This window comes from Epinephelus fuscoguttatus, linkage group LG22, assembly GCF_011397635.1.
Source record: "Epinephelus fuscoguttatus linkage group LG22, E.fuscoguttatus.final_Chr_v1".
Taxonomy (NCBI): Eukaryota; Metazoa; Chordata; class Actinopteri; order Perciformes; family Serranidae; genus Epinephelus; species Epinephelus fuscoguttatus.
This window is the reverse complement of record NC_064773.1, coordinates 14477753-14495756: the sequence shown is the minus strand read 5'-3', so window position 1 is coordinate 14495756 and position 18004 is coordinate 14477753. Positions and strand designations below refer to the sequence as shown.

Below are 18004 nucleotides of genomic sequence, written 5' to 3'. Positions count from 1 at the left end.
TGGATTGAATTGGTTTTGGCTGTTTCTTGCCTGTTTTCGGAGCTTACTATTAGCTCACTGTAAACTTGAGTGATATTGTATACTGGCTTTAGGAAAGTCAACAACTGCCATCTTGAACACAGCCCACTCATATGGGAAACTGTACGCTTTGACTTCGTCACTCTCCAGTGTCTGCTGTGAGAAGCAGATGGAGGTGTATGCTTGCAGGATTAAAGGCCAAATATCATCTCAGCGCACACTCTGTATCCACATACATTTCCATGTGAGCTGGCGGACTGAATTTACATTGTTGAAAGGCGCAGGCTTCCCCGAGGACATCACACTGTTGACAGCAAAAGTCATGTTTTTATTCTGGAAAAAAAGGTTCACTTCTCTTTACAAAACACAACACATTTCTTTTCAGCTACACAGTTTTCTATAATTTAACCAAACAATCACAATCATCAAAAAACACCTAACATCATTTTAAGAAGCTCTCTCTGTGTCACAAAGCCGCTCTGTGACAGGAACCACAACCTGATGTCCCTGAGCAGAGAGAAAAGAATACACATGTAAAAAAAAAAACCATTTTAATGTAGTTGTCATGATGCCTACTGTAGCCTGTCTATGTGGAAGAATCAGAGAGGGTGGGCTACTGTGACAGTGACGGCACAGTGTTGGCTTCTTCACATAAAATAACATGTATTAATAAATTAAGTTTGATCGTTTGATCACATGAAATGACACATCTTCATTTGACACAAGGAACACGACACATTTCAGTTCTTGCTTGGCACGAGAGGCGTAAAGACTCAGTTCAAGCTTTGGCACCGCTGTGGAGTTTTCCCGTGATCTGTTTTTAACGTTTACAGTCACAAGAACTTACAATGCACCAGGTGCAAACAATCTTGAGCGACTCGGACAACAGAATGTGAATTGGCTACTGGCTTTTAATTGGTTGGGGTGATTTACTACACCGCACTGTATTAGGCCCTGATCACACAGGAAGAGTTGTAACAGCTGGAGGCGGCTTTTTGTAATTGTTTTATGTCTATGATAATGAAGCTTTTTGCTCACTGTTTTTGCACTGCGATGCACCTTGCGTTTCTGCGCTCTAGGCGCCTGGCATTTTACTCAGGGAGCAAAAGCGCGCCACATCATCTCCGCTTTCTTCGTATTGTCCAATCGGATGATTTGAGAGGCGGGCCTTCTGTGGTAGTCACGACAACAAGTTTACAGTTGGTCAACAATGGAGGAGAAACTGATGGTAGCAGTTGCTGGATACCCAGAGCTATACGGCCCGACAATAGACAGCAGGTTGTCAAACTGCCCCCGAGTCCTCCTAAAATATGCCTGGAAACAGCCATCATGGAGGAGAAGCTCCTGGACCAACTGGTGGTACTCCCCATGATCCACCATCTTGTTTAGGGTCTATTGTGCCCACACAGATCTCTGTTTCCCTGTGGCCAAAATAACTATTTACTGACAGCCTCTCACCCTAAACCAGAGCTACAGCAAGTACCCTCTGCGTCAACATTTTAGGAACTAGATGCTTACTACTGTTAAATAAATAAGGGTAAGTAGGTTCCTGGCAACAATAAAAAGGCGCAGCAAGCATTTTTTTTTTTTTTACTCATGGCATTCAATTTTTTTATTATAAAGGCAGTGCGGTGCCTCCTGTGTGATCGGGGCGTAGGAGGGCGGTGGTACCTGAAGGTGCCTGAGCACTGGCATGCTTTTTATGTTATGGATTTACTGTGTTAAGAGTAATAGTTAATGGCGAGAGCACCCTGAGGGTAATTAATCAGAATTTTCATTTAAAATATTTTAAATAGTACACCACTGATTTAGCATTCCATTCTGATAGCATCGGACTCATAATGGACAGTTTAAAAGATAAAGGATTGAAACTGATGCTGCAGAACCAGAGATAGCATTTTTTTTTTTTTTTTAAATTGCACACATCCTTATTTCTTGTTAAAACTTGGAGCCTTCTTTACCAGCAATGCAACTTGTCCACCGGGAGTTCGGACAGACATTCGGGTGTTATGCCAGTAGCAGCTAGCCTCAAGCACAGATGAGGAGTAAGCTCAAACTGGTCTAACTCCACTGTTGTTTTTGCATCTTCAGACTTGTAGTTTTTAGCCGCAACTGACATTGACTCAAGTGACATCCAGAGTCCTGCATCGTGTCAAGTACCTGCACCATTGTCTAAATTTTATTCAGTTCTGGGTTAAACAAAGAACACGCAGGTTGGATTGTGGGTGTTGGATCATAAATATATTAAAATAAATTGAATATTGACTAATAATTTAATCCTCTGTCTGCTGACTTCGTGCGTTAAGTCTCTCTTCTGTGCCAGCTGGAATATGAGAGCCGCGTCAATCAGGTGTGTTACTAACAATCACGTTAACTGTACAGATGTGCTGCTCAACGGCTTGTTTGCAGGCAACTCGGAAGCAAAAACGACCAACACTGCACAGGTGCTTCGTGGAAGTGGAAGAAAACAAAGGCCACTTTAAGGGAGTGATCACACAGAAATGAGACGCTAGAGATGGGGATGCTTCAAAGACGCTTGAAATGCTGGAAGCGCTTATTCAATGCGCGCTAGCTACTGGCGTCTGACGCTCAAAAAGTTGAAAATATTTTAACTTTTCAGCGTCTACAAAGAAGCGTCTAAAAAGAAGCGTCTACAAAAACGCGTGTCTAAAAAGACGCCGGAAAAAATGTCCGTCTATAAAGATGCTTGAACGCTGGTCAGCCGGTATCATAGGAAAACAATGGTTTTACTGGCATCGCATTTCTAGCGTTTCATCTCGGCGTGATCGCTCCCTAAGTCTTGAAAATAGTAAAGACAGAAACACTCGCAGAGAAACAGCAGCAGACGTGGATCATAAACCTTCTTCTTCAGTCAAGAGGAGCGGAGTTAGCTAATGTCAAACGATAACATTAAAGCGTTAGCACTGTTGCCTCAAAGCCAAAGAGTTCCTGGTTTGAACCCAGGGGTGGGGGAGCCCTTCTGTGCGCAGTTTGCATGTTCTCCCCGTGTCAGCGTGGGTTTTCTCTGGGTACTCCGGCTTCCTCCCACAGTCCAAAGACATGCAGGTTAATTGGTGACTCTAAATTGTTCGTAGGTGTGAATGTGAGTGTGAATGGTTGTCTGTCTCTATGTGTCAGCCCTGTGATAGTCTGGTGACCTGTCCACCTTGCCTCTTGACCAGTGTCAGCTGGGATAGGCTCCAGCCCCTCCTGACCCCTAACAGGATAAGCAGTTACAGAAAATAATGAATGTATACCTTGAGTTGCAATTACAATGTGCTGTGACAACTTCTCTGTGATTTTCAACATCGTTTCACCAAACCTCTGGGAACGGTTGATCTAGTAGGCAGGAAATAGTGGCTAAAATGAACTAACGTTACCTATTAACATTAGCCCGACAGCGGTGCATCCATGTACAGAGTTTAAATACAAAAGCACATCTTCTCACCTGACCAGAAACAAGATGACAGTCGTTTGACTCATAGACCTGACCACACACAAAATAGTTATAGTCCATTAGACTCGTAATGGACGCAGTGTCAAGTTCTGCCTGGTACGTGCATTGTCTTCTTTCAAAATACACTTCCGTTTTCACAGGAAATTTACTGTACAACCACGCAAATTGATATTTTTTTTCTCCAACAACTAACGCACATGGTTGGGTTTAGGAAAAAAGAGCAGGGTTTGGCTTCAGAATCATACGGGACAGAATGAAAGTTAGTATTTGTTGGACCCATCCACCACCACTCCTGCCTACCCTACTCGAAGTTTCGCCGCCTTTACTTTCGCTCTTGTTCCATCGTGTTTCCCCTTGATGCCACCAAGCACCAGTAAACTACAATGGCGACTGGCTGTGTATCATGCCAACGTTAAAGGACAGCTTTTTTTGTCTGACAGCGCAAGTCACTGCTTACACCGGATTTCGACTTCGGGTTGAGTATATAGATTATCACTTCCTGCCCTCATCTGAATTTCGTCATAATAGCCACTCGATTGCAAACAAGCTTATGATCAGAATATGTAAAAAATATTCATTGAAATTTTATGTCCTGAATTACCTTTACATAAAATATATCATCTCAGTTTAACATGTATGAAATCACCCAAGATGATCACTTTAAACCTGTTGCCTAATTAAGTTACTTGAACAGCGCAATAATTATCATAGAATTTGCGGTTTTAGGTCCCGGGGTTAGGTTGTAAAACTAATTGGTCATATTTGTGAGGGGCGGGGCGGGTGCAGCATTGCAAGTTGCGGTGCAGTAGAACTCCACAAACCAGCTGCCGTCATTTACCCAATTCAAGCTGACATCTCCAAACCTTTCCTGCAGAAATTATTTAAATACTTTTGCTACATCTTCATTCAAATTAAGTGCTTTATAACATACCCAAGTTTTTATTAATCGTGAAATAATAACTAGACTTAAGATTTTTTTCTTTTGGACTTTGTGGTTATTTGCCTTTGATTTCAGTGCATCATTGAACAGCTGAGCATTGCTTTATAAAACTCAATAATAAAGGTGACTTTAGTCGTCTGAGCCACCGTACAGCACTGGTGGTGACGTATTATCGGGCACAACTCTTACGCTCCTGAATCCCAAACATGCCAAGCCTCAAACTGTCTCCCACAAGCATCACAGGCCACGACTCTACAGAATTTGTCTTTCCTGTCTCGTAGAGAGGGCTTTTAGCCTCCAGCTCTTTTATATCCTGTCCTGCTTCGCTCTCTGAAGGGCACGCTGCGTCATCACGGAAAGAACAGTGCAGCGACTCTCTCAGTTCAAAGGGTGCTCCTCTGCATCCCGAGTCCACGCTCTAATCCTGAGTCCCTGCCTCTCCATGATGTTCCACAGCTTGCGCAGGTTGGACTGGGTGATGACATCATCCGGCTTGAGCTGGAGTGCACGCAAGTAGTTGGCCTCCGCTTCAGGAAGTTTCCCGTTCAGGTGGAGGATGGCACCGAGGTTCATCAGAGCAGCCGGGTACTAGGAGAGGGCAGAGACACAGTGAGGGAAGGAGACAGAGAGACGCAGTAGAGACGCATAATAATTACAGTGAGGTGTGAGGACTGACAGGATTACTGTTCTTGTGGCAACTGTGTCGACCTTGGATTTATCTGTCTGGGCAAACTATTTTAGACTCGCCCTTCTCAGCTCTACCTTTGACACAGACAGTTATGTGAGACACATATTTTAGGAAGCTTGCCAGGTCTTTTATGGACGGTGGATTAAATCAAGAGGCTGTGGTAGAATTTGCTTAAGACTTAGAAAATCAAATATGCATTAAATTAGCTCTAATGCTATCTCATAGCAGAGTAGCAGTCATGGCCAAAGACAAAAGGGTGTCCTTCAATAGTGCCACAGTGAACAAATAGGTGTCTGTGGGTGTGTGCTGAGTATTTTTATGCCTCTGTGCTGGCGACAGTTATGGTCAGAGGAAAATTGTTTTTTGGGTTGTCTGTCTGTCCATCCCATTATCGTAAACACATAAATTCTCAAGAAGGCCTTGAGAAAATTTCTGCAAATTTCGTAAATTTCCGTAACTTGCGGGAAGTTATTGAAATTTGGCACAAACGTCCACTTGGACTTAAGAATGAACTGATTAGATTTTGGATGTCAAAGGTCACTGTGACCTTGCGTCCAACTCAGTCTGATGAACAAAACATCTCAAGAACACCTTAAGGGAAGTTCTTCAAACTTGGCACAAAGGTCCACCTGGGCTCATTGATGAACTAATTAGAATTTGATGGTCAAAGATCACTATGACCTTGTGTCCCTCTTATTGTTAACACAATATCTTAAGAAGGCCTTGAGAGAATGTCCCCAAATTGACACACATGTCCACCTGGACTCATGAATGAACTGATTAGAATTTGGAAGCCAAGTCAAGGTCAAGGTCACTGTGACCTTGCATCTGTCTCATTATCGTGACCACAGTATTTCATGAATAACTTGAGGGAAGTTCTTTAAATTTACCACAAACCTCCACTTGGACTCGTAAATGAACTGATTAGAATTTGATGGTCAAAGGTCAAGGTCACTATGACCTCGTCTGTTGCATTCTTATGAACGAGATATCTCAAAAACACCTTGAATAAATCTCAAGAAGTTTTTCAATTTTGGCACAAATGTCTAATAGGATATAACAAGAGAGTGATGACATTTTATATCCAAAAGGTCAAATGTTAGCTTCAGTGTGACATCATAATGTTCTGCATAAAACATTTTTCAGGCTAATTTTCTGTGTCATAACTCAGGAGAAGGGGAGACATTTGGTCAGATACTGAATTGGTGACGCTAATCTTGGGAGTCTTGTATGGATCTTTTGTGCTGCCTTTTTGAAGATGTGTGAAACATCCATGTTTTCACAGACATGCGTGTTAACTGTAGTTGTGACTTGACTGGTTTGGGGAGGCATACAACTGAGAGGCAGTAATTCTAGTTTATGATATGGATGAATGCAACCATTGAGAGGTGTCTTTCCGTAGATAAATTTAATAAAATACCATCTTTAAGTTGTGAAATAAAACCATCTGGTCCTGAACAGTGTACCAGTCATGGAAATCTACAAAACCCAGGTCGTAGACATGACTCTCAGCAAGCCGTAACTAACAAACACACCCAAATCTCATCCTAAAAGTCATCGGCACCTCATCCCCCAGACCTGGCGTCGTTCCCAGGCCCACGTCCTTGCTGCATGACATATGGTTAGCAACTTGGCAACTACTTCACAGAATTTCTCTCCCCAAACACAACTGCTCGTCTTTTCTTAACGCTGATATTTCACTCGTTTACATTCCACTTCTCAAGCAGTGTTAAAAGACGAGCCCTGGGAGTGGGAGCTCACCTAATGTAACAAATGAACGCTTACAGAGCTGGAATAATTCAAGTGTTAGCCTGGAAGACGCTGGAGAACTAATTAATAAACGCAGTTTTTACAGAGAGAGGAGCTGCAGTGCAGTACTACCACTCCCCTTTTTCAGTGGGTTTGTTTTTCTCACCAAATGCTACAAATTTATGTATCAAACAGTTATATTTCAGAGTGCTTCAAACCACTGTTCTGCTTTTTGTACCACGGTGGAACTTTCTGAACAGCCCAGACAAACTAAGCTAGATAAATGAGGGTCCCTTTGCCATTTTAAACAACGGGGTGATATGCAATACACACCGACTGAGCTAAATCATCAGAAATGGAGCCTCGCTTTTGTTCTGTGTACAGGACGGCAGACAGAGAGTAATTCAGTAATCCCTTTTTTGCCTTTCTTTTGACTGCAACAATTATTTCTGAAGCTGGGTCGGTCTTGCTGCAGTGATGAAACGGATAAAAGCTCTTGACCTTCAGCGGGTTGGATATAAAATATTTTCAAGATAGTATCTGATCTTAAACTTTTGAGATATACCCTGTCATTTGAGCTACAATGAACAATAACAAAAGATTTTCTCCAAATGTATCAGAAAGTACTCCAGAATTTTTTCAAAATTAAGTTGTTAAATAGTGATTTAAAAGAACAAAAATATACATATACAGTCCAATATTAGCACATCATATCACCCTTTTTAATTTACAGGGACCATAGCACATACTGTAGCCTTATCATCCTGAGAATTAAAGCAGGCCTCCCATATTCCACAGTCAGTAAATATAGCTTATCTGTTACAGCGTGATATTTGAGATGAACCTATCTGAGTGGTGTAAATAAAGCATTTCAGTCTATGTGTGCAAAATGAAAAATCACTGCTCGCACCTTTCTCTGGAGGCACACGATCGTTGCCTTTCTTAACACGTAGAGCCAGAGCTGAATCTTTCATGACCTGAGAGCTACTGGATTAAGTTGATATTTAAGAGACTGTCATCCACGAAGCAGACGTGTGCGGGGAAAATGTCAAAGACAACAGGCGTTTTACAAATGACAAATGAGAAGAGACGGCCTCAGCGTGTCTATATCTGCACATGAAGGCTTCCTAACTGTGAATTATAAACACATAAAGATGGACAACGAGTATCCTATTCTTCTCTTCAATGGATTTACTCAGCTTTTAAGGCTTGAAAAAAAACCCAAAACAACTCAACATTTTTTCAACTGTATGAACACATTATTGCTTCATATAGTAAATACTGTTAAAGAAATACTTCATGATCGTCTGTGTATCAATTAGCCGTGCCGTGTTACCTCTAATTTGTAAAGAAAGTGTCTAACCAAGGACTTCACACCTCCCCACCATGGACTGATCTCCCTTCTGGCCTCTGGCCAGAGGTCCCGCAGCACCATGCTCTCTTCAAATCCAGACTCAAATAGTTGGGATTTTTGTGTATGTGTGTGAAAATGCATCAGTTTGGGAAGTGTTAGGCATATGACTGGATAAATGAGGCTTGGATTAGACTGCATGAGTTGTGTGAGAGTTTTTAAGTGTATAGTGCATGTACACTGTGCAGCATGTTATTTTTAACTTGGAAGCGTATCATAAACAAATCAACACACAGTTGAACATGTGCTTTCATTTCCCCCCATTACTGCTAGGCAGGCAGACATTAAAGTGCCATAACAAAGTCATGTCAATTAAAACTATAGTGACAGAAATGAAAATGGAAACATTCAGTGTTTTTTAACCTACTCTGAACAAAAGTAGTGTAGTACTATTACTAGAAAGGCATCTGAATGACATCAGATTATGAGGATAGAGTAGTCTTAATATTCATCAAATATACAGAACTTAGAACAATCAGACCCTGCAACAACAACAAAATTAACAAACTAGAAATAAAGTAAAGTCAATAACACACAATCCCTCACTCACAGATACACAGAGAAACACATAGAGACACAGAGAGAGAGAGAGAGAGGGAGAGAGAGAGAGAGAGAGAGAGACAGGTGGGTAGAGATGTGTGCCCAACCATTTCCAACAGGAGATGAGGAGAGGAAAGCTCTGGTCCTGCGCTTTCATGTGATATGCGTGGCATTTCTGTGCGACCCTGCATTCGCGAGTAATCCATCCAAAAGTAATGTGTGTGCAAAGCTGTATGAAAGCTTTGTTATACATTATTTTAGTGTAAATTTATATTTTTTTTCTGTGGAGGCATACGAGAAAGGTTTTCTTCAAGAATCCAACACAACAAATATTAATTATTACTCTCAAAAGAGCAGGACGACTATCCCTGAGGTTGTCAAGGATGGAGGAGATTCTGGAGAGCTCCACATCATCAACATCATCATCATAGCTCCTCCTTGATCCCACTGAAGACTGTATGGCAGATCAGTGGGAAAGTATATGTCAGAATGTCTTCTCTTTATTGTCATGCAACAAAGAAATTGAACAGAATTATGAATATATGCACAGGGTGTATCTTAACCCATCAGAGCGTTGGGGACTAATGTGGATAAAGATGTATTTGAGTTTATCTTACAGGGCTGCATCAGACACAAAACGTGGGGAAACATTGCTGTAAGTGTGTGGCAATGTAACACGACTTACACCGGTGAAGGGCATGACGATAAAAGTCAAACCTCTCTCCTGACTGCAGTGGCAACATAAGTCAGAGAGCAGACCGTCACTACGCAGACTAACATGACAAACGACTGCAGGAAGCTCCTTCTAGGTCTCATCTAAAAAACACAGGACTCTAAGTTACCTCTCCCAGGCCAGTCCACGCACCCTCTCCTTTGAAGTGACTGATTAATACGTGACAGAAACAGGATATAATAGCCCCCGACTTCCTCCACCGCATGTGCTGACATGGAGAGACATGATATTCCTCAAGGCTTTGTCTGTTAAACTCCACTGTGATGATCGAGTATTTACTCAGAGGCTGAAAGTGTGAGTTCAATAACAGCCGACGGTAACCACTGAACTCTTCTCTCTTTGGGGTTTTTGTGTTTGCATAAGCACACTGAAGCAGCCGATCACAGCCACGAACAGAACACAGTTTCCATTTTATATTCTCTGCTTGCCAGGAACAACAGTGCTATAATATAATGTCAGAATGATGGGTAACACGTAGTATGTTGTAAATTGGATTTACAGTGCAGTCGTGTGTGTGCATTTCCATGATAAGTGCTAACAGGCCCACCAGTCCAGGTACTTACATCTGGTCTGAGGCTGGCTGCGCGCTCGTACTGCCTCTCCGCTGCCTCATTAAGACTGGCCTGTCTGAAGAGAATGAAGAACAGGGAGAAAAGGAGAGTAAGAATGTGACATATCACACTTTATATTAATAATACTGCGCTAATACAGATTACTGATGAGTGTGTTCTTTTATTACTGTCCAGCTTGCAACATGAAACAGTGTTTAACTGCTGTAAAATGTCTCAGTGGTGATTTTACTGGAATAGTCAGATTCATTACATGTTAAAGGGACAGTTCACCCCACAATCAAACACACAGTTTTTTCCTCTTACCTGTAGCACTATTCATCAGTCTAGATACTTTTGGTGTGAGTTGTAGAGTGTTGGAGATATCAGCTGTAGAGATGTCTACCTTCTCTCCAATATATTGGAACTAGATGACACTGGTGCTCAAAGTGCCAAATTAATAGCTACGTCTCTTTCCAAAAATCATGACCAGGTAACTCGAGATAATCCGCAAACCATGTTGAGAGCAGTTTCATGTCTTTCTACCAAACTACACCTGCAAACTGCATCACCGTGCAAGGGGGAAGAGTGCATCTACTCATGGACGAGAGGCTCCTGCTCGTGACAGCGCAAGATGTAAACATTAATAGCGCTACCACCACAGCTATATTGTTAGCTAAGCATAAACTGTATAAAATGATGGATGTAGCCACCGAGACGTCAGCCATTAGTTTGTCGACTCAAGTTTGATATTTTGGCCATTGCCACCTCCATTTTTGGAGCCAGAAGTGAGCATATTTGGCAAGAAGATGGAGATATCTCTAACACTAGCTGCTAGCTTGGGAAGCTTGGAACTAGATGGCTTATGGTGCTCCAAGTGCCAAAAATAATATATTTATATACATTTGAAAAACTTAATAGCAATGTCTGTTTTGTGAAATCACGACCTGGTTACTCAGGTTAATCCACAGACTTTGTTGTGAGCAGTTTCATGTAGGAACGATCCTCTTTCTACGAACTACATCCACAAACTGTGTCACCACGCAGAAGGAAGCGTGCATCTACTCATGGACGATACGCTCATGTTCGTGACAGTATGGAAACATTAATGGCTTCATAGCTCATGAATGAGTGGAAGATTTCTCCCTCCTTAAAAATACCCTGAATTTCCAGGAACCAAAGTCAAGGATCACAAGGACCTTTGTGATCTTACTGGACGATCATGGACATAAACGATCCATTATCCGTGATACAGCAGTGTAACCTTGCTTCTTCTTATTTTCTGTTTTACAAGAAGATAAGCATTTCACCTTTACCTATGATGTCACTGCCTGTTGTTTTTGGTTTGGGCTGCTTTTTTCTTATTTTTAAATATAAAAAAACATTAATGGAGTCTTCCTCTGCTGAGCTGTAATGTTAGCTCGCTCCGCCATGCCAGATGAGAAGGATCGTTATGTTTTCGCTTCCTTAGGATGAGCAGCTTATATATGTCCTGCTGGTGTTGCAATGTTGTTTTATATGGAAATATGTCACTCCTGCCTCTAGTGCTTTTAATATGCCTCAGATTTTGCCTCAGGTTTTAGCACTGAATCACAAATTTCACGATTATTACATTATTTTTACTTACTTAAAATCTATGTTAAAAATCATGTGTTGTTGATATGTTCAAAGTCCTTTATATTGTATGCCCTGTTGTGTTGGGTTTTTGCTTTTGTGTGTGTGTGTGTGTGTGTGTGTGTGTGTGTGTGAGATGTTTTTTGGCTTGCTTTTTGTGCTTTGTTGTATTTTAGGTAGCCTTGTGAAACGTCTTGGCCAAGGGACTACAGAGAAAAATGGCCTTTTTGCTAATTTTGGCATTTTTTTTTATCGTGTATTTCCTAATTTGCATTGTCCCTTCTAAAATAAACTAAACAAAACTAAATTATATCAACATAGGGAGCAGGTCTTTGTCCATGGAGATCACTATGTTGCACTGCTGTGTTTCTACAGTAGCCCAGAACGGACACACCAAACACTAGCTCTAGATAGGGCCATCCACGTTTTTGTATTACATGTAGTTAGCGGCCCTTTTTGTGACGAGCCAAACAGCATTGGAAAAACACAAATTTTTAACATGAAATTGCTTTATTCAGTGTCTCTACCACTTTAAATCACCTGGTCCATTTGTTTTGTAGAGGAAGAGACCTCTGTGGATAATTCGGCTCTTGATAAAAACCACCTGAACATCTGGATTTTAAGTTATCAGATATAACAGGTGAGCACACATTAGCAGGTGCTGGGCCAGCAACCTATCTGCGATGAGCTAACAGTGCTGGTGGAACACTGATATGTAGCGTGACACTGCTTTATCAAGTGTTTTTACCGGTTTAAATCACAGGGTCCATTTGTTTAATGGAGGAGGAGACCTTTGCAGATAATTCAGCTCCTGGTAAAAACCACCTGAACAATGAGCACTGAAGGAATTCTAACCGGGAGTTCACACTTGGCACACAGATGGCAGTAAATCCTGCACACTAGACCTTTAAAACTTAATAACAATAGTTTTACATTATTTTTTTTTAACTCTGCATTAAGATATCATGTGCTTTAGGGCAATTTGATTCTAATTTAATAACAATAGCTCATTCCAAAATTATGTTACTTGTTGTTCCTGCAGACAAAGGTGTTCCTCAAATTACTTATTAGTATTCAGAGACTCCTGAATTAACTAGGTGCTGTCACATAATAGCCACGGGATGGTACAGATCCTTCTTCAGCTGCAGCACTGTTAAAATATTTACATATATATATATATATATATATATATATATATGTATAAACTTGTAAAATACTTTAGTTTCTAATAGCGTCATTAGGGAACAATGTTCTGTGCAGGTAATTCATTTCTTAGCTGTGTAATAACTGTGATAATGCAGCTCACATTTTGCATTTGGGCCTTGATTTATTAGGACTCACTTTAAAATGATGTCTGGCTCCCTGTCTATTATGGATTTCTTATTATTTATCAGAGTATGATGAGGAGAGATGGATGTTTTTATAATGCCAGAAACACAACCGGTCTTCCCCTGCATGTTACAGCTGGGTTCATAAAACGGCAACACTTAATCTGCTCCATACGTACAATTTCATCCAAAGGGTACACGAACCAGACTTTGCTGTGCCAAAGTTAATAAAGTCAAGGAAACCATCCTCTCCCGACATGGCAATTAATATTTATAAGACTATGACTTAAGTTAAATATGTAACACTTTATCAGGGTTCAATGGAGTTCATAGCTGACTATCGTATAGTCATCATCTTATGGCGTGCTTCCTCAGTCTTTGTTTGGTCAAGTGTTGGAGAGTCAATAAAGATTCAGGAAGTCAGGATTTAAAGGAGCAGTGTGTACGATTAAAGGCCCATTCATACTCTCTTTATACATCTGTTTCAAACGTCACTGCCCTCATACTTCTATGCGTTCTATATGATGGTATAGACAGAGCTAATAGATGGCACTAGAGGGCGGAGTCAAAAGTTTCTCACAACAACAAATGAGGCAACAGTGGAGGAGGGCGTAATATTGTAGCTTCAAACGGAGGCAGAGTTATCGGCAGTTGGTGGTCTGTGCAGACGACATGGACGGAGACTTCTGATCACTACATTACAAATTTGTTTTGTTCCGCCATTTTTTGAATTTCTTTATCGTCTCCTAATGTCGTATCTCGCTTGAACTACTGCCTCTACGATCTCTGGTGGTACTGCTACGTTTCATCTGTGCAGAGTATGGACAGAGGGCTCCGTCTGCCTCCATCTCTGTATCTAACGTCGAGCATAAATTAGCCCTTAGGAGGATTTGGTTGCATCGAGCAGTGGGGATTGCAGATTCTCATAGAACGGTTCGTATGATACCCTACAAATTAGCGCCCCACGAAGTTACTTCATGAACATTAACTTACGGAAGTTAGGTTTAGGCAAATAAAGTTATTGCGGTTACGTTTAGGAAAAGAAACATGGTGAGGATGCAGCTGAAAATGACTCAAAGTTCACTCAAAGTTCACTTCCGAACACGCAACTCCAGGGGACAGTCCTGGATTAAAGTCAAGTTTTTTGTCACCCATCCACCACCCCAACCCCGAGGCATCCTTATAAGACCGCTCGGGGCTGTTCCTTGTTTACTCCCATCAACATTTGTCACGTAATCGCAGCCTACCAAATTACAGTGGATATGTACAAATTTGGATGCATCAATTTTCGTAGGAAAACATACAGTTTGTGAGAACAGCCTGCACACTGCAACCAGATGAAACTTCTTCAGGTAAGATTTCCTTCACTGTTCGTTGTCAGTGTTTTTCCGACACTGCTTGTTGCTAAGGGGCTGCTTACTACAGTAGCCAATGTGAAAACATGAATGAGCCTATCGAGAGCCAGTGTTTGGTTTGTCCATTCTGAGCTACAGTAGAAACATACAGGTGCAGCCAGTGGTGTAAGGGAGTTACCACGGGCCCCAGTGCACACGAGTTGCTAGTTATAAAGGCACACACACATCACTGGGAGCTTTGCTACTTTTTCCTCCTGTTTGTTTCTTTCTTGTACGGCCCAATTTGATCTCAGATGGGCCGGATCAATAAAATCATCGCACAATAACATATTAGTACCATCAGCTCCAATATTTTCCCTTTTTTTGTGTTAAGAATTTACAAGTACATTCTGTAGACGTTCATCCTTTTACAAAACAGATGAACAGCATGTCTAAAGAAAAATAAATGCAATTTCAACAGTATGTCTCACTTTGTCCACATTCAGTCAGTTTACTTATCACTGTCATTGCATGTGCATTTATCCGCACATTTTCTGACACAGATTCTTTTGAACTGAAGCTGCTGACTGACAATATTTTGCACAATGTTCAATATCTTTAAACAGTAAGTATTGTTATATCAGAGAATTATTCTGATCAGGGTGGAAAAGCCTCTGAAGCAGAATTGTACATGAAGTCGGCAACGAATTGTTTAACTTGCTCCTGAAACCTGGCACCTTTTAGTCCAGTCATCTAGTTTAAGTTTAAGTTTATTTACTTTATTAATCCCCCTGAGGGGAAATTCAATGTTTTCACTCTTGCTTGTCAATTACACACAGGTCTGACAGACACACACATGCACAAACAGGACCTACAAAGTGGAGAGACCTCAGAGTGAGGGGGCTGCCCTTTGGTCAGGCGCCCCGAGCGGTTGGGGGGTTCGGCTCAAGGGCACCTCGGCAGTGCCCAGGAGGTGAACTGGCACCTCTCCAGCCACCAGTCCACGCTCCATATTTGGTCCGGATGGGGACTCGAACAGGCGACTCTCCGGTTCCCAACCCAAGTCCCTATGGACTGAGCTACTGCCGCCAGATTGGACCCTTTGGCGGTAGAGCTTAGATCAGGCCCAAAAAAATCCAGCCAGAAGGTAGACATTGAAGGCTGACTCTCGTCTTTCTTTCCATGGCAAGCCTTCGCTATGTGCCTCATAACTGTCGAGGTCCCCGTCTTTTTGCTGTCATATACCAGCATTGCGCTGCACTTGGTACGTCCAACGAAGCCGACACATGCGTTGTCGCCGTCGACAACTCACATGTGCGCGGCCAGTTGCGCCGTCAAGGGGGTGCCGCGGCCCCACCCCCAGGTGTGATAAGTAGTTGGTTCCATGGCTGAGGTCTATTATGAGGAGCCCGACCCATCCAAGCCCGAGGATAGTGGGTTCGGGCTCGGGCAGAGAATCTAAGCTCTATTTGGTGGGCTGGTTCTGGCCCATGGGCTATATGTTTGACAGCCCTGCTCTTGTCCTTTTCTTTTGCTGCTTTTATGTTTGAAAGGCGTGACTGCTCACTGGACTTGCAGTCTTGACAGATTTTGCAATTAAATTAGTTACTTTATCGTATCGTCTATCGTCTCAATCAAATAGAGACTTGATATTAGGCAACATCAAAGTACATACATACATTTTTGAGGGTAAATAGCCTCTCACAAATGGCACCATTTTTAATCTAATGTGAGTTCTTCTTTGAACACAGATGTAGTTTGAGGTGGCACTCTGAATTATTGGCACGGGAACCACCCCATGGGCTCCAGTGTGACTGAACTGCTTGCACTGTCTATATTTACACCCCTGGGTGCAGCATTGCTGATGGTTTAACTTCAAACTAACCGCTTTATTGGAGGAATCACATCCCTGATAACCATCACAATAATTGAATCATAACAGCAGTTTGCTGGAAGGAAATGTAGACCTAAGCTTGTAGAGGAAACCCATCCATCAAACTGTATTATCAGGTTATTATTATAATCCTGGTTATGTTTGGTCAGTATCTGGAGCTCACCTTTATGATCAGTGGAGCTGGTTTAAATCTAACGACAGCTGTATGTCACATCCGTTCAACCCTAATCCTAATCGATTGGGATTTATGTCCAGGTCAGTCTAAGCTGACAATAACCAGTTGGACCAGAATACGGCAGAATGATCTGTCATTTAGATTTACTCTTTCGTCTCCAAAAGCAAACCTCAGCCAAACCCTGAGACTTTCAACTTTTTTTTTTTTTACAAACCCTCCGTGGTGTTGCACTTAGATGGATGCTCAAGAGCAGTAATGACTTTCCCAGATATGTAGAGCAAAAAGGAATGAAGGCACATCGCTCCAATATTTCCCTGGGTTGCTGGGAATAGAATTTGCCGTCCCTTTTGACACGTTTTAAGACTTATACGCTGTCTGTGCACGTACTTGCCAAACTTTGAGGGGAAAATTCTCCAATGGCTTCTTTACAAGTCTTGGACCGAAACATCACCATGATGGACTGAAACTGTACTGCTGTTTATATATGTAATACATAATAGCTTTTATGGCAGCCATTTCCATAGAGAGGACATTTACTATTCTATAACACTGGTGTAATTTATATTTCGAAGATGGTTATTAAATGGCAGTGGTAAAGAATAAACCCACAAATGGTGAAGCGGCACAGCAGCAGCAAACTGTAAAAACAGGAGTTCGAAAACCTCAACATCTCTTGACGTATACAATAGCTCAATTTTCTGTACTGTGTGCTTTTTTTTCAGGACGGAGGGAAACTCCACATGTGAGCAGTGTTGTTGTTGTGTGTCAGCAGTTTAGCCAACCTGAGCATGTGAGCAGCGCTGAAGACCACATCAAACTCTGAGCTGTCCAGCTCCGCAGCTCTCTCCGCCATCTCTGCCGCCTCGCCAAGACGAGACTGCTCCAGCAGAAACTGACCTGGAAGAGAGGGAAACACAGCAGAGGTGCACTTATTTTTAGGGTTAGCAGAAGTTCTGTTAGTACTCTTTATTCTTGTGGTATGGCTTTAGGGAATGTTGGTCATGTTGGTCTATTGGTTCATTGGTCGGTTCTCTACTTTGGTCCAAACTGAAAAATCTCAACAACTGTTGGATGGATTAAGATGAATTCTAGCACAGATATTGACGTTCCCTAGAAAATGAACCCCGATGAATTTTGCGACCCCTTAATTTTTCTTCTAGGGCCAACAAGTGGTTGATGTTTTTGGCTGTTAGTGAAATATCTTGACAACTATCCCATGGATTGCCTTGAAATTTTGCACAGATATCCAGGGTGACAAGACTACATAAAAATAATGAATGCAGCCACTGTGACGTCGCCCACTGGTTTGTGGGCTCCTGTTTAGACACCTCAGGTTTGATATTTTGACCACTGGGCCCAGAAGTGACCATATCAAGACAAAAGTGTGGAGCTAACCCCAATGCTATCTGCTAGCTTGCTTAGCATGGTGCTTTTACATTTATTCATTTCATTCATTCATTTTCCGTAACTGCTTATCCTGTCAGGGGTCGCGGGGGTGCTGGAGCCTATCCCAGCCGACATTGGGTGAGAGGCAGGGTTCACCCTGGGCAGGTCACCAGACTATCACAGGGCTGA

The 18004-nt window shown here is 42.0% G+C and overlaps 1 protein-coding gene across 1 annotated transcript in view; it reads right to left on the bottom strand.

Annotated features, from left to right (window-relative positions):
• Positions 1 to 323: 323 nt before the first annotated feature.
• The window catches only part of tmtc2a (transmembrane O-mannosyltransferase targeting cadherins 2a), a 100839-nt gene continuing 83158 nt past the window's right edge, over positions 324 to 18004 (bottom strand). Inside the window, exons 10-12 of the mRNA XM_049566233.1 lie at positions 17212 to 17326; positions 10100 to 10163; positions 324 to 5003 (exon numbers count right to left, since the gene is read on the bottom strand). Of these exons, the coding sequence (XP_049422190.1) occupies positions 4794 to 5003; positions 10100 to 10163; positions 17212 to 17326 (389 nt within the window). The 3' untranslated portion in view covers positions 324 to 4793. The remainder of the gene's footprint in view (positions 5004 to 10099; positions 10164 to 17211; positions 17327 to 18004) is intronic.